General features: G+C 48.7%; 1 protein-coding gene across 1 annotated transcript in view; it reads left to right on the forward strand.

Annotated features, from left to right (window-relative positions):
• The first annotated feature begins 12,951 nt into the window (after nucleotides 1-12,951).
• Nucleotides 12,952-19,978, forward strand: part of PLEK2 (pleckstrin 2) — a 28,223-nt gene continuing 21,196 nt past the window's right edge. The window contains exon 1 of the mRNA XM_055291374.2: nucleotides 12,952-13,162. Coding sequence (XP_055147349.1) covers nucleotides 13,121-13,162 — 42 coding nt within the window. The 5' untranslated portion in view covers nucleotides 12,952-13,120. The remainder of the gene's footprint in view (nucleotides 13,163-19,978) is intronic.

Consider the following 19,978-nt stretch of genomic DNA (forward strand, 5'->3'; position numbering starts at 1 on the left):
CTGAGGATAACTGGGTCTGCTCTGATTGACAAGAGCTGGAATAGGACTACAAGAGAACCCACTTCCAGACAGGGTAGAAGCACAGCCGTGGGCATGTCTCTGCTTATCTGAAGGGGTTCTGGGGGCAGCCCAATCCTTTGGGCTTCCTCCCCACCCCACACCCAGTGGAAGTCTCAGCAGGACCCTGCTCAGACAGGTCATGACCCAAGACCAGGGAGAATGCCGGATGCTGAGACTGGGAGCATAGGAAGGAAGACTAGGGGTGGGCAGGGGCTTGGATCTGCTTCCTTTTTTTTTTTTTTTTTTTTTTTTAAATAGCGACTTTTTCTGTCATCCACCCTGGAGTGCAGTGGCACAATCTTGGCTCACTGCAGCTTCAACCTCCCAGGCTTAAGTACTCCCCCGACCTCAGCCTCCCAAGTAGCTGGGACTACAAGCACACACCTGTATTTTTCGTAGAGATGTGGTTTCATCATGTTGTCCAGGCTGGTCTGGAACTCTTGAGTTCAAGTGATCTGCCTGCCTTAGCTTCCCAGAGTGCTAGGACTGTAGGCTTCGGTCACTGTGCCTGGCACGCTTCATTCTTTCTTAATCACCCCCAATATTTTAGCTTCTCCTATCCCCTTTTTATTTTTTATTTTATTTATTTATTTACTTATTTATTTATTTATTTATTTTTGAGACAGAGTTTTTTGCTCTTGTTGCCCAGGCTGGAGTGCAATGGCATGATCTCAGCTCACCACAAACTCCATCTCCCGGGTTCAAGTGATTCTCCTGCCTCAGCCTCCCGAGTAGCTGGGATTACAGGCACCTACCACCACGTTTCGCTAATTTTTTTGTATTTTTAGTAGAAATGGGGTTTATCCTTGTTGGTCAGGCTGGTCTCGAACTCCCGACCTCAGGTGATCTGCCTGCCTTGGCGTCCCAAAGTGCTGGGATTACAGGCATGAGCCACTGCACCCGGACTCTTCCCCACTTTTTAAAAAAGTGGCTGGTGTTAAGCATTCAATTCCATTAGACCATATGGGTGGGAAAAAGAAGTGGATTTAAAAGTCTTTCGTTCCTCCAGCTATTCCAGGAGCCATCAGTGACACCCACCCCAGGGCTCACTTGCACTTGGACACTTCTGGATATTGTGACAGCCACACACTCACCTTGCTGGGAGGAAACAATGCCCTGTGAGATGAGAGAAATATTATGAAGCCTAAAGGAAGAAGCTGTGTCGGCATAAACCTCAGGCTCTACACCCTTCCTTTCCTCTCTGCAGTTCTCTCCAGACTGTACCAAGGTTTGCCGCAACCCTCTCCCACCTTTTCTCAGACTTACCGCTTCCCCTTTCCTATGCTATGAGCACCCTGATGCCCACTTTCCCTTTGAGTTCCCTGGTTCTAGCAAAGGACCCCTCCCATCCCTCACTTGTGGTCCCTCTCCACCTTTCACTCTTGGCCCCGTTCAGAGCCCCCTCTTCTGTCAACACTGTGGGTGCCTAGACTGTGCCAGGGGCTGGGGAAACAGAGTCCTAAAATACAGTTTCTGTCATGAAGAAGCTGGCTGTGGAGGGTGGAGGGAAGGTGTGGTCACAGGTAAAAAAATAATTACAAAATTATGTCATGAGTACTCTCTTAGAGGTCACTACAGACAGCCACTTAATTTTAAAAATTCAATCTTGCAAACAAACGCCCTCCCCCAACCCCTTTTTTGGCCCTTTCTACTTGAAACAGTTTTGAGAGAATGTTTGTTGCTATAGCAGAAGACACTGATGATGACAGGGCAGAAAGATGGGGAAAACCGCCTGTAATCCCAGCACTTTGGGAGGCTGAGGCAGGCAGATCACCTAAGGTTAGGAGTTTGAGACCAGCCTGAACAATATGGAGAAACCCATCTCTACTAAAAAAAATACAAAATTAGCCAGGCATGGTGGTGCATGCCTGTAATCCCAGCTACTCGGGAGGCTGAGGCAGGATAATCTCTTGAACCTGGGAGGCAGAGGTTGCAGTGAGCCAAGATCGCGCCTGGGCAACAAGAGCAAAACTCCCTCTCAAAAAAAAAAAAAAAGAGATGGATGGGGAAAGCCTAGGTTTGATGGCAGCACTGAGCCATTGAATCTACTCTGGAATCACCTACTCATTAAGTAACTAACAACATCTGTGTTGGGTTTAAGCCACTGCTGGTTGACTTTTCAGTTACTTGCAGCCCAAAGCATTCTAACCGATATGCATTTTCTTCCACGTATGAGAGAAGTTAGGGGTGAACTGGGATGCACAAATTACAGTTCTGGTGATCAGTCTGGGCAGGCCCAACTTCTTTGTGGAAATGAATAGAAAGACCTGTGGTGGATAGACCTCCTCTACCTTTACTCATTTAACTTACTCAGCCCATGTTTATGGCGTAGCACCCATGTGCCAGGCATCACGGTGAGTTCAGTGGCTAAAATCAAGAGCAAATTCACACAGAGTGTATTACACTCACAGGTCCTCGGCCATATGCTAGCTGTGTAAGACATGGCATACCACACAGGGAGAGGACACCAGGGTGGTCAGGGGACAGAAGAGAGGAGCCAGGGGAAAGCGTTAGGTCAGAGCCTTTATTGGGGCTTTCAAGGGGAAGGCAAGACAGGACAAGGTGAACAGTTTTGGATTGGCTAGTTTGAATGTTATGGAGGGTGCTCTAAGCTATAGAGGTGGTCCCTAGTTGCCTGATACCTTGCTCTGAGATGATTAAGATGAGGAACATTGTCTCCCTGGGTGTATAGGCCAGATAATGCAAAATTGGTTAGTTTGTACATCAAAAGCATGCTCTCAGCTGAGCCCTTGCTATTTCTAGGAATTGGCTAGGCCCTGGGAGAGGCAGTCTCTCCCCAGCTAGAAGGTATTCTAAGATGTCAAAACATTATAACATTCATGACTGACCGGATACCAGTCAGATGCCATTTATCCTTATTTTAAGCACCATCCTAATAACTCGGGTTATTTGTCTATCAGACTGCCAGCAATTTATGGAGTAGCTGCGGGAGATAGACAGCCTAACAGCAATGAGAAGTGGCAGTGGAGATAAGGGCAGAGATAGCAAAACTAGGGAAAGCAGACCGAGAACCCGCAAAGTGCAATAGCCTAGGTCCATTTCAGAAGCAAAGTGTTGCAGGGCCCCTCTGCAGTTTGCACGTAATTCTATGCTCTTACCAATGGCTCTGAATGCACATCTCTAGAAGCTCAACAGGTGAGTTGATGGCTAGGATCGTTCCGACAGGCCCACTTTCATTCATCCATCCAGACAAGCTCACACTCTCTTCAGTATTTATGAGCGATGGTGGTAGTGTTACCTTGCTACCCTCATCACCTTTTCTTTTTGTCCATTGAGGAGACAGCCCAGAAGGAGGAGCCCTGGCCTGGGTGTCTGGTGGCCTGAGCTTGGCCTCCACAAGTCACCCCATTCACCCAACCTTTATTCTTCAAACTCCTGCTCTGGGGCTCAACTTCCTCTCTTGTAAAGTGGAGGTCGGTCCACACAAGCTCAGTCTGACAATCCCGATGTTCAAGGAGAGGCTGTTCCGGGCTGGGCAATAATGATCAGGGACATTTTCGTGGATTTACCATGCCCAGGTGCTTTCTAAGTGCTTTACGTGGTTAACTTTGTTGAGTCTTCCAACCCCCTGAGGCTTAGGCAGTTGCATAGGGTCCCCTGCAATTTGAAAGGCCCTGTGCCTGTTTTAATTCTCTACTGTCGAGGTCTTAAAATTCATGCTAGTTTTGAATCAGGGGCCTGGCATTTTCATTTTGCGCCAGGACTAAAAAATTATGTGATCAGTCCTGGGTTCAAGGTCTCCCTTTTAGAGGAACTGAGTAACTTGCCCAGGGTCAACTAACTCCCTGCCACTCAAGATGTAGTCCCTGACCAACTGCATCCTCATCTCAGAGCTTGTTAGAAATGTAGATTCCCAGGCCTGACAGAGTCAGATCTGTACTTTACCTAGATCAGATCCAGAGCCTGCTCTCTCAATCATTGTTTGCTATTTTCTTCTATTTCTGCATTTATTGGAAACATTCTCAATTGCACAGGAAAAGACCTCAATTTCGGATCTTCAGTTAGAGATGATTCGCCTTCACCCTACTGTGGAAGGTGAGTTTCTAAGGGCCCCAAACTGCAGGACAGTGTGGGTGGGTGCCCCACAGGCGCTCAGAAGTGCCAGCTAATTGAGACATCCTACCTCCTGAAATGTTGCACCCTAAGTTCCTCGCTTGAGAGTCTCGGCGCTGGCGAGGGTGGGATACCTCAATTAGCTGGCTCTTCTGACTGCCTATGGAGTGTCTGTCCACGCTGTCCTGAGATTCAGGGCCTTTAGAAGTGCCAGGCTTCCAGTCTTGGGAATTTCTGATTAGGGCAGTTTCTCTACAGGAAACTCCAGAAAGGAGCGTGATTGGTCAAAATCAGAATTCAATCCTCCCACTATCGCTTCCTATCATTAACCTCAGGAAGTCAGCAGTCACCTGCTACCTGTCACACGTCCCTTTGTTCACAGCTCCGCCTTGGATATTGTTAGGGCTGGCGTCACCCCCCTTTTAATCTCCCTAGCAAACTGCTCCACCTAGCGGCGGGCAGCATCTCCCAGAGGCCGAGCTGGGTGTATGGAGACAGAGGGTCTCTTCAGTGCCAGCCTCAGAGGACAGGTGGGAGGCCAGGATGGAGCCTGGCCAGTCACATCACCTGAGAGTGGCAGAGACTTTCTGGGCAGTGTCTGCCTGGCACCTGGCTTCAGCTGGGGGCTTTCAGCAGGCATGCCATGGTTGTTGGCACTGAGAGGGCCCTTCCCTAAGGAGGGCTGAGAGGTTCAGGGATTTTCCAGGGCCCTGGTTCCCAGAGCCATCTCATCTTCAGAACCACCTGGAAGTGAGAGATTTCTTAAAATGAAGATTTCCCAACCCAAGAATCAGAGCCTCCTGGGTATGGACATGATTCCTGCTACTTTTCCATGAAATAGAAAAAAGCACCCGCTCTGGGGAGATGCAGACCCACTGCCATGTGGCTTAGCGAATGGATGTAGCCTCTTTTTTTTTTGGAGGCGGAGTCTTGCTCTGTCGCCCAGGCTGGAGTGCAGTGGCGCGATCTCAGCTCACTGTAAGCTCCGCCTTCCAGGTTCATGCCATTCTCCTGCCTCAGCCTCCCGAGTAGCTGGGACTACAGGAACCCGCCACCAAGCCCGGCTAATTTTTTGTATTTTTAGTAGAGACGGGGTTTCACCGTGGTTGCGATCTCCTGATCTCGTGATCCGCCCGCCTCGGCCTCCCAAAATGCTAGGATTATAGGCGTGAGCCACCGCCCCCGGCCTGGATGCAGCCTTTATGAGATGAGAACCCCCCTGCTTTCTTTGGGGAAGGCAGCCCTGTGTGGAGGCATGCCTTTGGTAGTTGAATGCAGACTGCACCTCCGGCCCCCATTTGCCTTCTTAGCCAGGTTCCTTTTGTGCAGTAAATAGCCTGCATTGTTGTAAATGATACTCTTAGGTAGGGTTGGGAAAAACAGTGCAGGTGATTTTGATGACCAGCCAGGTGGGAGCCCTTGAGGCCTGGAGAGCAGCTGTAACTACAGGGGCCACGCAGGGGTGAGCATAACACCACGGATACTCCCTTCCTATGCTGGGGGGTCCTCAGACATCCCTAGGCCAAGGTTCTGCCCCTCTCTTGTTTACCCACTCAAAATAAGCAAAAACAAAAGCCTAGCCTCCAGGAATAACATTTAGGGAAGGCAGTGAGGAAAGGAGAATGGAAGGAGGGGAGGGGAGGAGCTCTTATCTATATCCAGCAGGTCCAGCCCTGCCTGTGCACACAGCTGAGTCACACCTCACGTCCTGCTCCACCCCAGCCCTGATGGCCCTGAGACATCTGCCAAGGGGCATTTCTCCTTCCAGGCTGAGTTCTGGGGGGTGGCAAGGTGGATGGCACTGGTGGAGAAGCAATGGGTCTGGGCTCTCATCCCCAATAAAGCCTTGCAGAGCACCCTGGGGAGAGTGACTGACCTCTCAAGGTGTTCCAGCTTTTTCAGTGGAACAGGGAGGTAGGTTTCAGGGTGTTAATGACAGGGAGAGGGCACCCACCCCTCCATGGCAGGGAAAGGCTCCAAGTCACGTAGTCCCTTTGGCATTGCTTTGTAGCATCACAGTGTGACAAGTGTGTCGATCAACTTTGACTAACTTCCATGGTGGTGACAGTATCCTTTACCCCCTCACTCCACCCCAGATCTCAGTGTTTACAACAGAGGCTGACTTCGCACTCACATTGGCTGCAGCGCTCTCTCCCAGTCACCTTCATTCCTGGACCCAGAGTAGGAGCAGCCCCTATCTGGGCCATGCAGGGCTTGTGGCACCAAGCAAGGGTGCTCAAAGCTTCTGCTGAGATATGCATGTGAGGTTGCATTGTCCAAATCGAGTCACAAGACCAAACCTGAGTCAATGAGGCAGGGATGTGTAATTCTATCACAGGGGATAGGGGAATGAATAATTGGGAATAGTAATGCAATCTACCGCCATGGACCCCTGACTTAGGCTGAAAGGATTTCGTCACAGGAAGAGAGAACATAATTTAGCCAAAGAAGACCGTGTGGAGTAGTGGAAAGAGCAAGGCTTGGACCTGGACAGGCCTGGATTTTAACCTGGACTCGACCATATGCTAGCTGTGTAATGTTGGCCAAGTTATTTAACTTCTCCAAATTTTCATTTCCATCTACAGAATGGGAATAATAACTAATTCAAAGGGCGATTTTGAGAATCAATTACATAGTAGATGTTAAGTCTTTGGCACATAGTAGGAACGCAATAAATATGACCACGCTACTCCACCCACTCCCCAGCTTTAACATTTTATCCAGGCCGGGCATGGTGGCTCACTCCTATACACCCAGCACTTTGGGAAGCCAAGACAGGAGGATCACTTGTGCCTAGGAGTTCAAGTCCAGCCTGGGCAACATAGGGAGACCTCTGTCCCTACAAAAACATTAAATAATTAGCCAGGCATGGTGATGCATGCCTGTAGTCCCAGCTACTCGAGAATCTAAAGTGGGAAGATTGCTTAAGCCTGGGAGGTTGAGGCTGCAGTGAGCCGTGATTGTGGCACTGCATTCCAGCCTGGGCAACAGAGTGAAACCCCATCTCAAAAAACAGAGCAACAACAAAAAATCCAAACAAAACAAAAATTTGGCTCATGCCTGTAATCCCAACACTTTGGGAGGCCAAGGCAGGAGGCTCACTTGAGCCCATGAGTTCAAGACCAGCCTGAGCAACATAGGCCATCTCTACAAAAAAAATTTTTTTTAATTAACCAAGTGTGGTGGTGCACGCATATAGTCTCAACTTCTCAGGACGCTGAGGTAGGAGGATTGCTTATGCCTAGGAGGTGGAGGCTGCAGTGAGCTATGATGCCACCATTGCTGTCCAGCCTGGGCAACAGAGTAAGAACCTGTCTCAAAAATAAAAATATTTTATCCATAACTTCAGAGGTGTTGATTACCAATGCTCACTCCTTCTACCAACCTCACAACATGGGATTGAATGGAAATGAAAAAACCTATTGTGTGTTTACTGTGTCCCAGGCACCGCACTACATAATTTGTTGTCATAATCTCATTTATTTTCCCCAAACAACTCCTTGTATGCTATTAGCCCATATTAGAGATGAGGAACTTGAGGATCAGAGAGGATAAGTAACTTGCCATCAGTAACATGGGTGGCATAGGAAGGGTTTGAACCCATGCTGTGGATTCCAGAACCCATGCTCAAGAGCAGTGCTGTTCAAGAGTGATCTGGTACTGCTCTATGATGAAAGAACAGGAACTGAGAGTAAATGCTTGGAAACTTTTATAGCAGCTGGGCATTACTACAACATTCAAGCACACAGTTCGTGTCCTTGATTCACTGAACAGAATATAGACCAGTTTGGGTGACATAGAAGTCTCCAATAAATCACTTGTGGCAGAGGCTGTTTTCTGGTCATGCACAGTAGGACCACTCAATGGTCACAGCTCAGAAGTCCAGTCTTCACCACAGATAGTGTGAGAAGCCTCACCTTTACGGTGGAGCATCTGCCCTGTGAACTGTAGTGTCCCCGGAATTAGTACAAAAGATGCTGTTAATCAACAATGCTGCTGTTAATGGAAAAGATACCTTGTTTACAGTGACATATGAGGCCCCAGGACAGGTCTGTGTGTCACCCATGGCACTGTCTATGTTTTGTGCACAGGACATACTCAGTATCCGTCTCCCTGCTTCAGTGAATGAATGAATGAATTGACAGATGAATGAATATACATTTCTGCTGTAGCACAGCAACTAGCTGGATGGCCTTGGGCATAGCCATGAATTAGGCAAAATTTCTCTTTAGTCTTTTCCTGCCTGTACTTCTAGCTCCTTTCTCCTCTGGCTTTTTGCCTCTGCCCAAGCTTTTCAGTGCCTTCAGGGTGCTCTCCTGGCTGCCGGGGACCCCACACGCCCTCCTTTTCCTACAAGTGATGCCCTACTCTGGGACTTCACTGCCCAGTTCTCTAGCAGTTTTCCAGCAACTTCTTAGTTCTGAGTCTCTTCCAGGGGACGTCCCTCTAGCTGGCTGTCCCGCAGGTAGCAGGGCTCAGCCTTGACTGAGATAACACACAACTTAACGCAAGTGGGGGTTGTCCCTGCTGGTTCTGAGAAAATCAGCAAAGCTTTCTACTCAAAGCATGATGTGGGCTGATAAAAAATAAATAAGCAAATACATTTTAAAAATCAGCTAAGCTTCTTGTTTAGTTATTTTAAGTTTCAGGGTACATGTGCGGGATGTGCACGTTTGTTACATAGCTAAATGTGTGCCATGCTGGTTTGCTGCACCTATCAACCTATCACCTAGGTTTTTTTTTTTTTTTTTGAGACGGAGTCTCGCTCTGTCGTCCAGGCTGGAGTGCAGTGGCGCAATCTCGGCTCACTGCAAGCTCCGCCTCCAGGGTTCACGCCATTCTCCTGCCTCAGCCTCCTGAGTAGCTGGGACTACAGGCGCCCGCCACCACGCCTGGCTAATTTTTTGTATTTTTTAGTAGAGACGGGGTTTCACGGTGGTCTCGATCTCCTGACCTCGTGATCCGCCCGCCTCGGCCTCCCAAAGTGCTGGGATTACAAGCGTGAGCCACCGCGCCCGGCCTATCTATCACCTAGGTATTAAGCCCAGCATGCACTAGCTATTTTTCCTGATGCTCTCCCTCCCGCCACATCCCCTGACAGGCCCCAGTGTGTGTTGTTCCCCTCCCTGAGTCCATGTGATCTCAATGTTCAGCTCCTACGTACAAGTGAGACCATGCGATGTTTGGTTTTCTGTTCCTGTGTTAGTTTGCTGAGGATAATGGCTTCCAGCTTCATCCAAGTCTCTGCAAAGGACATGATCTCATTCCTGTTTTTGGCTGCATAGTATTCCATGGTGTATATGTACCACATTTTCTTTATCCAGTCTAACATTGATGGGCATTTGGGTTGATTCCATGTCTTTGCTATTGTGAATGGTGCCGTGATGGACATACACATGCATGTATCTTTATAATAGAATGATTTATATTCCTTAAAATACTATACTGAATGCTGGCATAGACGCAGTGAGACTGGCATTGTCATACGCTGCTGGTGAGGATAGCATGTGATACATTTCTAGAAAGCAGTTTTGTGATATGCTCCAAGAATTTTAAAAATTTACACCATTTAACCTAAAATTATACCTTAGATGTTTATCTGAAATAATCAGAGATCTGGCAAAATGTGTATGTACAGAGATATTTATCATAACATTATTTACACGTGAAAAAGGAAATTCAACCTACATGGGAATGATTAAATTCAGTCACCATGAAATTTTATGCAGTTATTTAAATTATGTTTTTAAATTACTTTTAATGACCTGGTAAGATGCTTATTAGCTATTATAAGTTAAAAAAAAAAGGCAGGGTTCAAAAATTTTAAATAAAATTTAAATAAAAAGTATGTGCATATAAACATACTGATCATCTGTCTGAGAGATAGATTCGGGATGGTTTTATCCCTTTTGGTATTTTCTAAATATTCTATAATATGCACAAATGTATTTTTATGTTCAGAAAAAAATGTAGAAGGATTTTTTGAAGTCTTTTCCAGTTCTGCAGACAGAGCCCTTCCAGGCCTGCAGCCCCCCTCTCACTGCAGGATGCTCTGATGCAGGTCGCTGCTGGGGGCATTGCCCTGTATTTGCCAGGAGCCAGCCTTGAGCTCTGTTAGCCTGTATTCTGGCCCTGGTTTTACCACTAACTGGCTGCAAGACCTTGGACAAGTCATTTTATTTCCCTGGGCTTTGAGGGTCCTCATTTATAAAACAAAGCATCTGGATTTGATGATCTTTAGGGGTTAGATTCTGATTCTGTGATTCCAATAAACTCAAGAAGTCCAGGCATTTTTTGTGAATAAGTTTCCATGATTTATCCTTTTCCACTCCATGTATCTTAAACAGGGGATTCTTATATGAAGCTAAAAGAATGAATCTCTAATGATAGATTCTCATATCAGGCTGTGAGTCACCTATACTTAAATAAACACAGACCTAATAGTTTTCTGCAACTCAGCATCCTAGGCATTATCTGTCCCTGCCCCTTCAGGACAAAAAGAGGAAGAGCTGAGAGGGCCAGGGACCCTTCCACATCAGCCTCCAGGCCTGAGAGGGAGAGGAGGGGTGTCTCTCTGAAAGCTTCTTTCTCGTCCCTGCCCCCTCCCCCAGCTGTTTACTACTGTCTGCTTCCTTCTGTCTCCATCCTCTTCCCTATAGGTGAGTTGGGCTTATGTCATCATGGTTCCCTGGTGGGCTGGTGGCTCAGCCACCACAGCCTGGGGAAGGAAGGGGTATGACTCATGCCCCAGATCCAGTGAGTCAGGCAGGGTGGGCTGGACCAGGGGTTTCCTAGGACAGGAAGCAGGTTCTAGGTGTGCCTTAACTTCTTCCTGGCAGGGGCCCTGCCAGGAGAGGGTATCCATCTTTCTCCCATTCCCATTTCTGTGAATTCATTCAAGAACCCCTCCTGCCAAAGAAAATGCCACCTCTTCTAAGCCTCAGAAGATTGTGTCTGGGTGGGGCCAAGACAGCCTCTTTGAGGAAGGAGATGGATAGATCACTGTTAGAGCCGAAGAGGATGAGAACTTCCCAGCTCAACCTCTCAAGTCCTGGCTTTCAGCCCAGCTAGGTTTCAGAGCTGGGACAATTCCTTAGGAGGCAAGAGTATTTGCAATGCCCTGGAGCTGCGTAACCTTGGGCAAGTTATTTAACTGCTTGGAGCTTCAGTTTCCTTGACTGGAAAATGACATAATAAGCACCTCATGGGGTTGCTGTGCATTAGATAAAACCTAGCACCTACTACTACAGGCCTGGCTTCAGAAGGTGACCAGCCGATGTTCATTCTGAATCAGAATGGAAGCCCCACTGCTTTGGGGCTTCCTGGGAAGTCTGAAGGCCAGTTAGTGCAGAAGGCTAGAGTGGCCCATTGGGCTGGCACGCAGTGACCCAGACCCTGCAAGTTTTCCTTGGGGCTGGCAGGTGGGAGGGGGGTTGGGGGGAAGTAATATGTCTACTATAGACATGTAGAAGCAGCACTGTGTCCAGAGCTCCAGGGCAGGGACTGGCCTGGGAGCTGGCTTCAGTCTGGTTCTGAAAGGCACCCCCTGCCTTCCACAAGCTGGTTCACCTTCTTCCTCTCTAGAACCTTCTCTTCCCTTACAGGCATCTGAGGGCCTTTCCCATGCCTGGTGAAGAGTCCTGACAGGCCCTTCAAACTGGAGCACAAATAATATGGGCCTGCCCCATGACTCACGCCCACAATCCCAGCACTTTGGGAGGCTGAGGCAGGAGGACTGCTTGAGCCCAGGAGTTCGAGACCAGCCTGGACAATATAGTGAGACTCTGTCTCTATAAATAAAAATAAATTTTAAAAAATGTGTGACTGTGTTCTAAGGATTGCTAGACAGAATCAGTACTATTGTACTGAGTTTCCTTCTGTTCCAGGCTCCAATATGGCCTAATAGAACATTGTTGTTGATCCTATCTATTTAAAATGTTAGCATTTTGTTCATCGTGGATTTTTTGACATTAATTTTGATTTAAAAAATGCATTAAAATATTATTTTTCTAGGTCTTACATGGTGGCTCTTGCCTGTAATCCCAGCACTTTGGGAAGCCCAGGCCAGAGGATTGCTTGAGACCAGGAGTGAAGACCAACCTGGGCAACACAGCAACACCCTATCTCTACAAAAAATAAAAATAAACCAGCCAGGCCTGGTGGTGCACTCCTGTAGTCCTAGCTACTTGGGGAGCTGAGGCAGGAGGATCTTAAGCCAAGAGTTTAAGGCTGCAGTGAGCTGTGATCACACCACTGCACTCCAGCCTGGGTGACAGAGAAAGACCCTGTCTCAAAAAACAAATAAAAAAACAAAAAACCTATCATCTCTCTCTCTATATAATTTATCTAGATTACTGGACTCCTTGGTGTCCCCTTAAATTTTGTCCTTAATGATGGCATTTTTGGCTTCATCTTTTTTGAGGGAGCGGGGTATATCTTGGGGACAGGGGGCCCTGCAAATGTGCCTGCCGCCTTAAAACTGTGACCTTCCTGTTACTGAGAGGTCTTCTCTGCCCCCATCAGAGGCCAGGATAAAATTCCCAAACCAGTTTCGGCTCACCCACTGTCCCATCTCCTACTTCCAATGAGCTCAGGAATGGCTCCAAATCCTGGAGTCCTGTCGGTTATGTTCAATTCGATAAGCGTTCCTCGAGGGCAATGCGCTAAGTGCCCGGGAAGCACCTGGCGAAGGACGCTGAGTAGATTGGAACAGTGAGGGGCGGGGCTGGCCGCTCTGTACCTGGAGGACCAACTACCGACCCTGGAGCACCTTTTGGTGGAAACGTCACGTCAGAAATCCCGACCTGGTCTGACTTCCTGCCCCGGGGCCTCAGGCTCTGGACACGCGCCAGGGAGGCGTCGCCCTGCCGCGTCGGAGCTGCTTCCTGGGCGCCGTGGGCGCGGACTGCGCGGGCTACGCGGGTGCCGAGGAGCGCGAGGCGCGGGGACGGCGCACCTGGGGTGGCCCTGGCGTGCGGGCGGCAACATGGAGGACGGCGTGCTCAAGGAGGGCTTCCTGGTCAAGAGGGTGAGTGCGCGTCCGAGCCTCGGGACAGTGCCCGGGTGGGGCCCCGCCGACGCGGCTCCTTAGAGCGGGGCCAGACGCGCGCCCCGGAACGGGCGTGCGTCTGGTCCCCATCCCCAACCCCCATGGTGGGACCGGGCTGCCTGTGGCCCTAATGGGCAGAGCTGCATGTCCGAGGGGACGCGGGGTGAGCGGTGGCTCTGCGCACAGGCAAGGAGGAGAATCCCACTTGGTTAGCGCAGTATGGAGTCGGGGCAGGGGTACTGAAGCCTGTGCCTTTTTTTTTTTTTGAGACGGAGTCTCACTCTGTCGCCCAGGCTGGAGTGCAGTGGCGCAATCTCGGCTCACTGCAAGCGAAGCCTGTGTCTTAATTAAAACTTGTTAAAATATTATGAATTTAATATTATGATATTTAAATAAAATTTACTAAGATAATATAGGCGTGCTCTGTAATTTACAACCTGTGAAGAAGGAGGAATGCTACTATGTGTCTTAAGCACTTATTGTTGGCCAGCCCTGGATATTGTCTCATGTCATCCTCCCTGCAGCTCTGCGGGTCAGTGGTACCTAATTGCCCCCCTTTCATCAAGGGGGGAAAACGAAGCCCAGAGGAGTTAGGGAACTTGCTCGGGGTGGTGAAGGCAGTGGGTGGTGGAGCCAGGATTGGGATCAGACCCACTCAGGTTGACCCAAACCTTTTCCTGCCTCCCGAGTGCCATACATGGTGGGTATTGACATCACTCTATTACAGATGGGGAAACTGAGGGCCAGAAAGATGAAGTGGCTTGCCCAGAGCTCCAGAGCCAGTAATAGCTGGGACAGGAACTGCATGTTCTGACCTTCCCTCCTCAGTCCTTCCCCACCACCCACCCCAGCTGGCCCAGGGCAAACAAGAGTGCAAACAAAAACTCGGTGCCTGGGATTACGGTAGAAGATGAACAAAAGAGCAGCTGCAAAAGGAAGTTTGTTATTTCAAAATTTTTTCCTGATTTGACCTTTTTTTTTTTTTTTGAGACGGGGTCACCCAGGCTGGAGTGCAGTGGCACAATCCTGGCTCACCACAGCCTCGACTTCCCAGACTCAGGTGATCCTCTCACCTCAGCTTCCCGAGTAGCTGGGACTACAGGTGTCCACTACTATGCCCAGCTAATTTTTGTATTTTTTTGTGGAGACAGGGTTTCGCCATGTTTCCCAGGCAGGTCTCGAACTCCCGGGTTTAAGTGATCTGCCCACCTTAGCCCCCCAAAGTGCTGGGATAACAGGCGTGAGCCACCACACAGAGCATAATTTGAACAATGACATTAACACTAACCATTTATACTGCCATGATGGCATAGCAAAGAGACATATAAATCCAGGGCTGAGCTTTCTGGTTCTTCTACTGAGTTTTCAGCTTTGAGAGGGGAATGAAGAGGGATGAGGGGCCCTTCCTTTCATTGCCTCCTAGGGTGGCTGGATCAGCCCTAAAGTCTCAGATCACTTTCATTTTCCCCACCAAATGTGTCCACATGATGTTGCACGTTATTTGTACGGGAGAGCGGTGGCTGTTTGCTGTAAACAGTAAGCAAGGAGGGTAGAAGCTGATGCCAGATCAAGGGTCAGACTGGATAGAGCAGTACGAAGCGCCACGCCCACTTGCCACTGTGGCTGAACTGATAGGCCGGTTTCTCGCAGCATGTGGAGGTGGCTGCACCTCAGAGAGGCTACACATGGGGAGCTTCCGTCGTCCTAATCTCACATTTAACTGCAGCTTGGGAGGTGGGAGGGAGAGTGAGAGCTGGGCACGGGGCTTTTGCTTGGCACTGTTGATAGCTGGGCCCTGGTAGGGCCTGTGGAAGGATGGAGTTAACATGGAGACAGATCCTTCTGAGAGAACTTTGGGAGTTTTGGGGGCCTCCTCCTGTTCCTGGGGGTTACCTTCCATCATTCCCTGTCACCCCCACCACCTCAAGAGTCAGAGGAGGGCTAAGGGCAGAGCCACAGAGCCCCCAGGATATCGCCAGGAGAAGGATGGGACTTCTCTTCTGGGTGGCCTGATTAGGGAATCCAGGGTGCAGAAAATGAGGAGAGTCAACAGATCTGGTGCCCATAAGCCCTTGGAAAAGACGGGGCTTGGCTGAAATACCTAGAGCTCATTCCAGCCAAACCCAAAGACTGGGATGGAGCCTGACCCTGAGGCAAGCGGAAGTTGTCACACCCCTCCCTGCAGGGTGAAGGATAGAGCCCCAGAACCCCTGTCGTGGTCCCAGCCTGCTGAGTAATCCCAACTTTTTCAACCCTCCATATCCCCTTTCCTCTTAGATGGCAATAGCAGTCCCTATGTCCACTGGAGAAGTTGCAGGCTGTGGCAGGGGGATTCCGTAGTCTTAGGAGAGTTAAGAGCTCAGAGGTGGGGCAGGCCCTGAGCTGGAAGCCAGAATGCAGAGCAGTCATCACCGGTGAAGGCGAAGCCAGAGACAGGCAGGGACATGATAGAGTTGGCTCTTAATCCCGCCCAGATGAGAAAGAAGCAGAGTTCCAGGCAAAATGCAGGGAGCTCATTGGGCCTGGCTCTCAGGGGAGTAGGGGGAGGAAAGTGGGAGATGAGCCGAGAGCAGGAGTGCTTTTCCTGGGAGAAGAGGCAGCAGCACTGCTAGGCGTTCCTGCCCGGCTCATATTGTGAATAACATTGCAATGAGAACATGCTCTGGCCTAGAAATTTTATGTGTAGGGCTCTATCCTTTGTTGTAAAGCTCTGTAAAAGCTTTATAACAAAGAGTTATTTTTATTTTATTTTGTATTTTTGTAGAGATGAGGTCTCACTCTGTTGCCCAGGCTGGTCCCAAACTCCTGGCTCAAGTGATCCTCTGGCCTCCACCTCCCAGAGTGCTGAGATTAGAGGTATGAGTCATCACACCCCCCTGTTATTTATTTATTTTGTTTAGAGAGGGTCTCACTCTGTTGCCCAGGCTGGAATACAGTGGCATCAGCAAGGCTCACTGCAGCCTCAACCTCCCAGGCTCAAACAATCCTCCTACCTCAGCCTCCCTAGTAGCTGGGACTACAGGTACATGTTACCACACCCAGCTAATGTTTTGTTTTTTGCTTTCTTTTTTTTAATTTCTTTTTTTTTTTTTTATAGCAACAGGGTCTCACCATGTTGCCCAGGCTGGTTTTGAACTCCTGGGCTCAAGCAATCCTCCCACCTTGGCCTCTCTAAGTGCTGGGATTATAGGCGCCAATAAAGAATCATTTATGTGGTGAAAAAACTGAAAACTACCTGTCTGTCCCCACCAAATTACTAATTAAATTATGGTTACGCAGATGTTGAAAATGTTTATAGTATTAAAATCCGAAGAGTAAAGTGGTAAAATGTATGAGTAAAGAAAAAATATGCGTAGAAGAAAAAGACCAGAAGGAGTTCTGGAGACTAGAGGTGCAAAATTAAGGTGTTGCCAGGGCCGTGCTGCCTCTGAAACTTGTGGAGGAGGATCCGTCCTAGCTTCTGGTGTTTGCAGGCAACCCTTGGCATTCCCTGGCTTCTAAATACTTCACGGCAACCACTGTCTCTGTTGTCACGTGACCATCCTCTCCCTATGTGTCTCTTAGTGTCCAAATTTTCCTCTTCCTATAAGGACACCAGTCATATTGGATTAGTGCCCATTCTAGTCTAGGGTGACTTCATTTTAACTTGATTACATCTGCAAAGACCCTATTTCCAAATAACATCACACTTACAGGTCCAGAGGTTAGGACTTCAACATATCTTTTTTGGGGAAATACAATTCAACCCATAGCAAGTACCATCCCATCTTTGTTTTTTGTATTTTATTTTTTATTTATTTATTTTGAGACCGAGCTTTGCTCTTGTTGCCCAGGCTGCAGTGCAATGGTGCAATCTCAGCTGACTGCAACCTCTGCCTCCCAGGTTCAAGTGATTCTCATGCCTCAGCCTCCTGAGTAGCTGGGATTACAAGCATGTGCCACCACGCCTGGCTAATTTTGTATTTTTAGTAGAGACAGGGTTTTCCGTGTTGGTCAGGCTGATCTTGAACTCCTGACCTCAGGTGATCCACCCACCTGGCCTTCCAAAGTACTGGGATTACAGGCATAAGCCACCATGCCCGGCCCTCTATTTTATTTTATTTTCAAGAGACAGTGTCTCACCATGTTACCCAGGCTGGAGCACAGGGACTATTCACAGGCATGATCATAGTGCATTGCAATGTTGAGCTCTTGTGCTCAAGCGAACTTCCTGGCTCAGCCTCCAAGTAGCTGGGACTACAAGTCCATACCACTGGGCCCAGCTGGCATCTCTGCTTTTCTCAGGGTTATGGGCAAGACCTTTCTGTGCCTCTGTTTCCTTATCTTTAAAGTTAGGGGTCTGCCGGGTGTGGTGGCTCACACCTGTAATCCCAACAATGTGGGAGGCAAAAGTGGGAGGATTGCTTGAGGCCAGGAGTTCGAGAGCAGCCTAGGCAACAAAATGAGAACTCATCTCTACAAAAAATAAAATAATTAGCCAGTCATGGTGGTACTCACTTGTAGTCCCAGCTGCTTGGGAGGCTGAGGTGGGAGAATCGCTTGAGCCCAGGGGTTTGAGGCTGCAGTGAGCTATGATCATGCCACTGCACTCCAGCCTTGGCAACCAAATGAGACCCTGCCTCAAAACATTTTTTTTTTAATTAAAAAAAATAAGGTTAGGGGCCAGGCGTGGTGGCTCATGCCTGTAATCCCAGCATTTTAGGAGGCCGAGGCTGGCAGATCACAAGGTCAGCAGTTCGAGACCAGCCTAGCCGACATAGTGAAACCCCATCTCTACTAAAAATACAAAAAATTAGCCAGGTGTGGTGGCGGGTGCCTCTAATCCCAGCTAGTCAGGAGGCTGAGGCAGGAGAATTGCTTGAATCCAGGAGGCGGAGGTTGCAGCGAGCTGAGATTGTGCCACTGCACTCCAGCCCGGGCGACAGTGCAAGACTCCATCTCAAAAAAAAGTAATATTAATAAGGTTAAGGAATAGAGGAGGCTTTTTCCTAGGGTCTCTCCAGCTGTGACATTCTGTGTCTCGTAAGCCCATCCCTGAGGTGCCATTCCAGCTTATGGGCCCCTCATCCTTCCCTCCAAAAGGGATCCAGGGAACTCCAAGCACCCCCTGCTTCAGCTGGCCTCTGGCTCTAGCTAGCTGATTACAGACAAGAAACCTAAGAGAGAGGCTACTCTCTGCCCAGGGACAAGTGTCCAGGTGGAGGGAGGCCTGGGTTCTTCTTAGCATACCATCGTGTTATCGGCCTGTGACTCACTTTGCCTGGTGGTTTTAGACCAGTCACTATGCCCTCTGTGCATGGTGTGGTTTATCTGTAGAGCAGAACCGGTGGTGCTTTCCTGCCAGGTTCGTGAGTATTCCAGCAGCCTCCAGCTGAGCTCCTCACTCCAGTCTCACCTGCTTCCTTTGGCTATTCCTGTGTTCGGAGTGATAGGTTTAACATGAAAACGTAAGCTTGCTGTCTTTCTGCTTAAAATCCTTCAAGGACTCCCCTTGAAGATCCAACTTTGTGGCAGAGAACCTGAAGCCCTTGCTAACTTGGTCCCCATCACCTCCCCTATGGAGCCCAAGCCATATAGAACCATGGGGAGTTTCCCCAAAGTGGCAGGAGTCCTATGCTCACTGCTTCTTGACTTCCTGACCTGCCTAACTCCACACAACCAGAAAGACTGAGCCCCAGTATCACTCCTGGGAATGTACCTACCCCCACCTCAGCCTCTCCTGAGCCCCTCCTTGGGGTTTGTATCATGCCCTATGTTAATTATTGATTGCTGTATAACAAATTATCCCAAAAGTTAGCATCTTTTTTTTTTTTTTTTTTTTGAGATGGAATCTTGCTCTTTCACCAAGGCTGAAGTGCGGTGGCGCCATCTTGGCTCACTGCAACCCCCTCCTCCTGGGTTCAAGTGATTCTTGTGCCTCAGCCTCCTGAGTAGCTGGGACTACAGGCACCCACCACCACGCCCAGCTAATTTTTGAATTTTTAGTAGAGACGGGGTTTCACCATGTTGGCCAGGTTGGTCTCAAACTCCTGACTTTAAGTGATCTACCCGCCCTCAGCCTACCAAAGTGCTGGGATTACAGATGTGAGCCACCGCGCCTGGCCAAGCATCTTAAAACAACAAGATTTGTCATCTCACTGTTTCTGAGGGTCAGATATCCAGTAACAGCGTAGCTGCAAGACTGGCTCAGGGTCTCTCTTGAGGCTGCAGCCAAGAGTGACAGTCACCTGAAGGCTTGACTGGCTGTAGGGTCCAATTCTGAGCTCACCTACATGGCTGTTGGCTGGAGGCCTTGGCTCCTCACCTCTCAATCAGGCTGCTTAGGATATGGCAGCTAGCTTTTCTCACAGCAAATAATCAGAGAGAGGGAGAGAGAGAGGCAGAGGGAGAAAGAGAGAGAATGCCAATAAGAAGCCTCAGAAGACCTTTATAACCTAATGTCAGAATTGGGATCCCATCACTCTGCCATATTGCCATACAGACCAACCCTAGTAAAATGTGGAAAGAGACTATGCAAGAGTGTGAACACTAGAAGGAGGGGATCACTGAGGCCATGCCAGTCATCTGTCCTGGAACTTTTCATACTGGGCGGGGTAGGTGTCTGTCTTCCCCACTGGATTAGGACAGAGTCTTGTTCATCTTTGCCTTGGTGCCATATTATTAATCATTGATTATTAAATGAATGAATGATTTCCCTAATCATCTCATCAGGATTTTTGTGTATTTAAATTTAAATGCATTTTTTTCATGGTAAAAATAATACATTTGTATTAGTAAACAAACTCAAACAGTACT

Source organism: Symphalangus syndactylus, chromosome 8, assembly GCF_028878055.3.
Source record: "Symphalangus syndactylus isolate Jambi chromosome 8, NHGRI_mSymSyn1-v2.1_pri, whole genome shotgun sequence".
Classification (NCBI taxonomy): Eukaryota; Metazoa; Chordata; class Mammalia; order Primates; family Hylobatidae; genus Symphalangus; species Symphalangus syndactylus.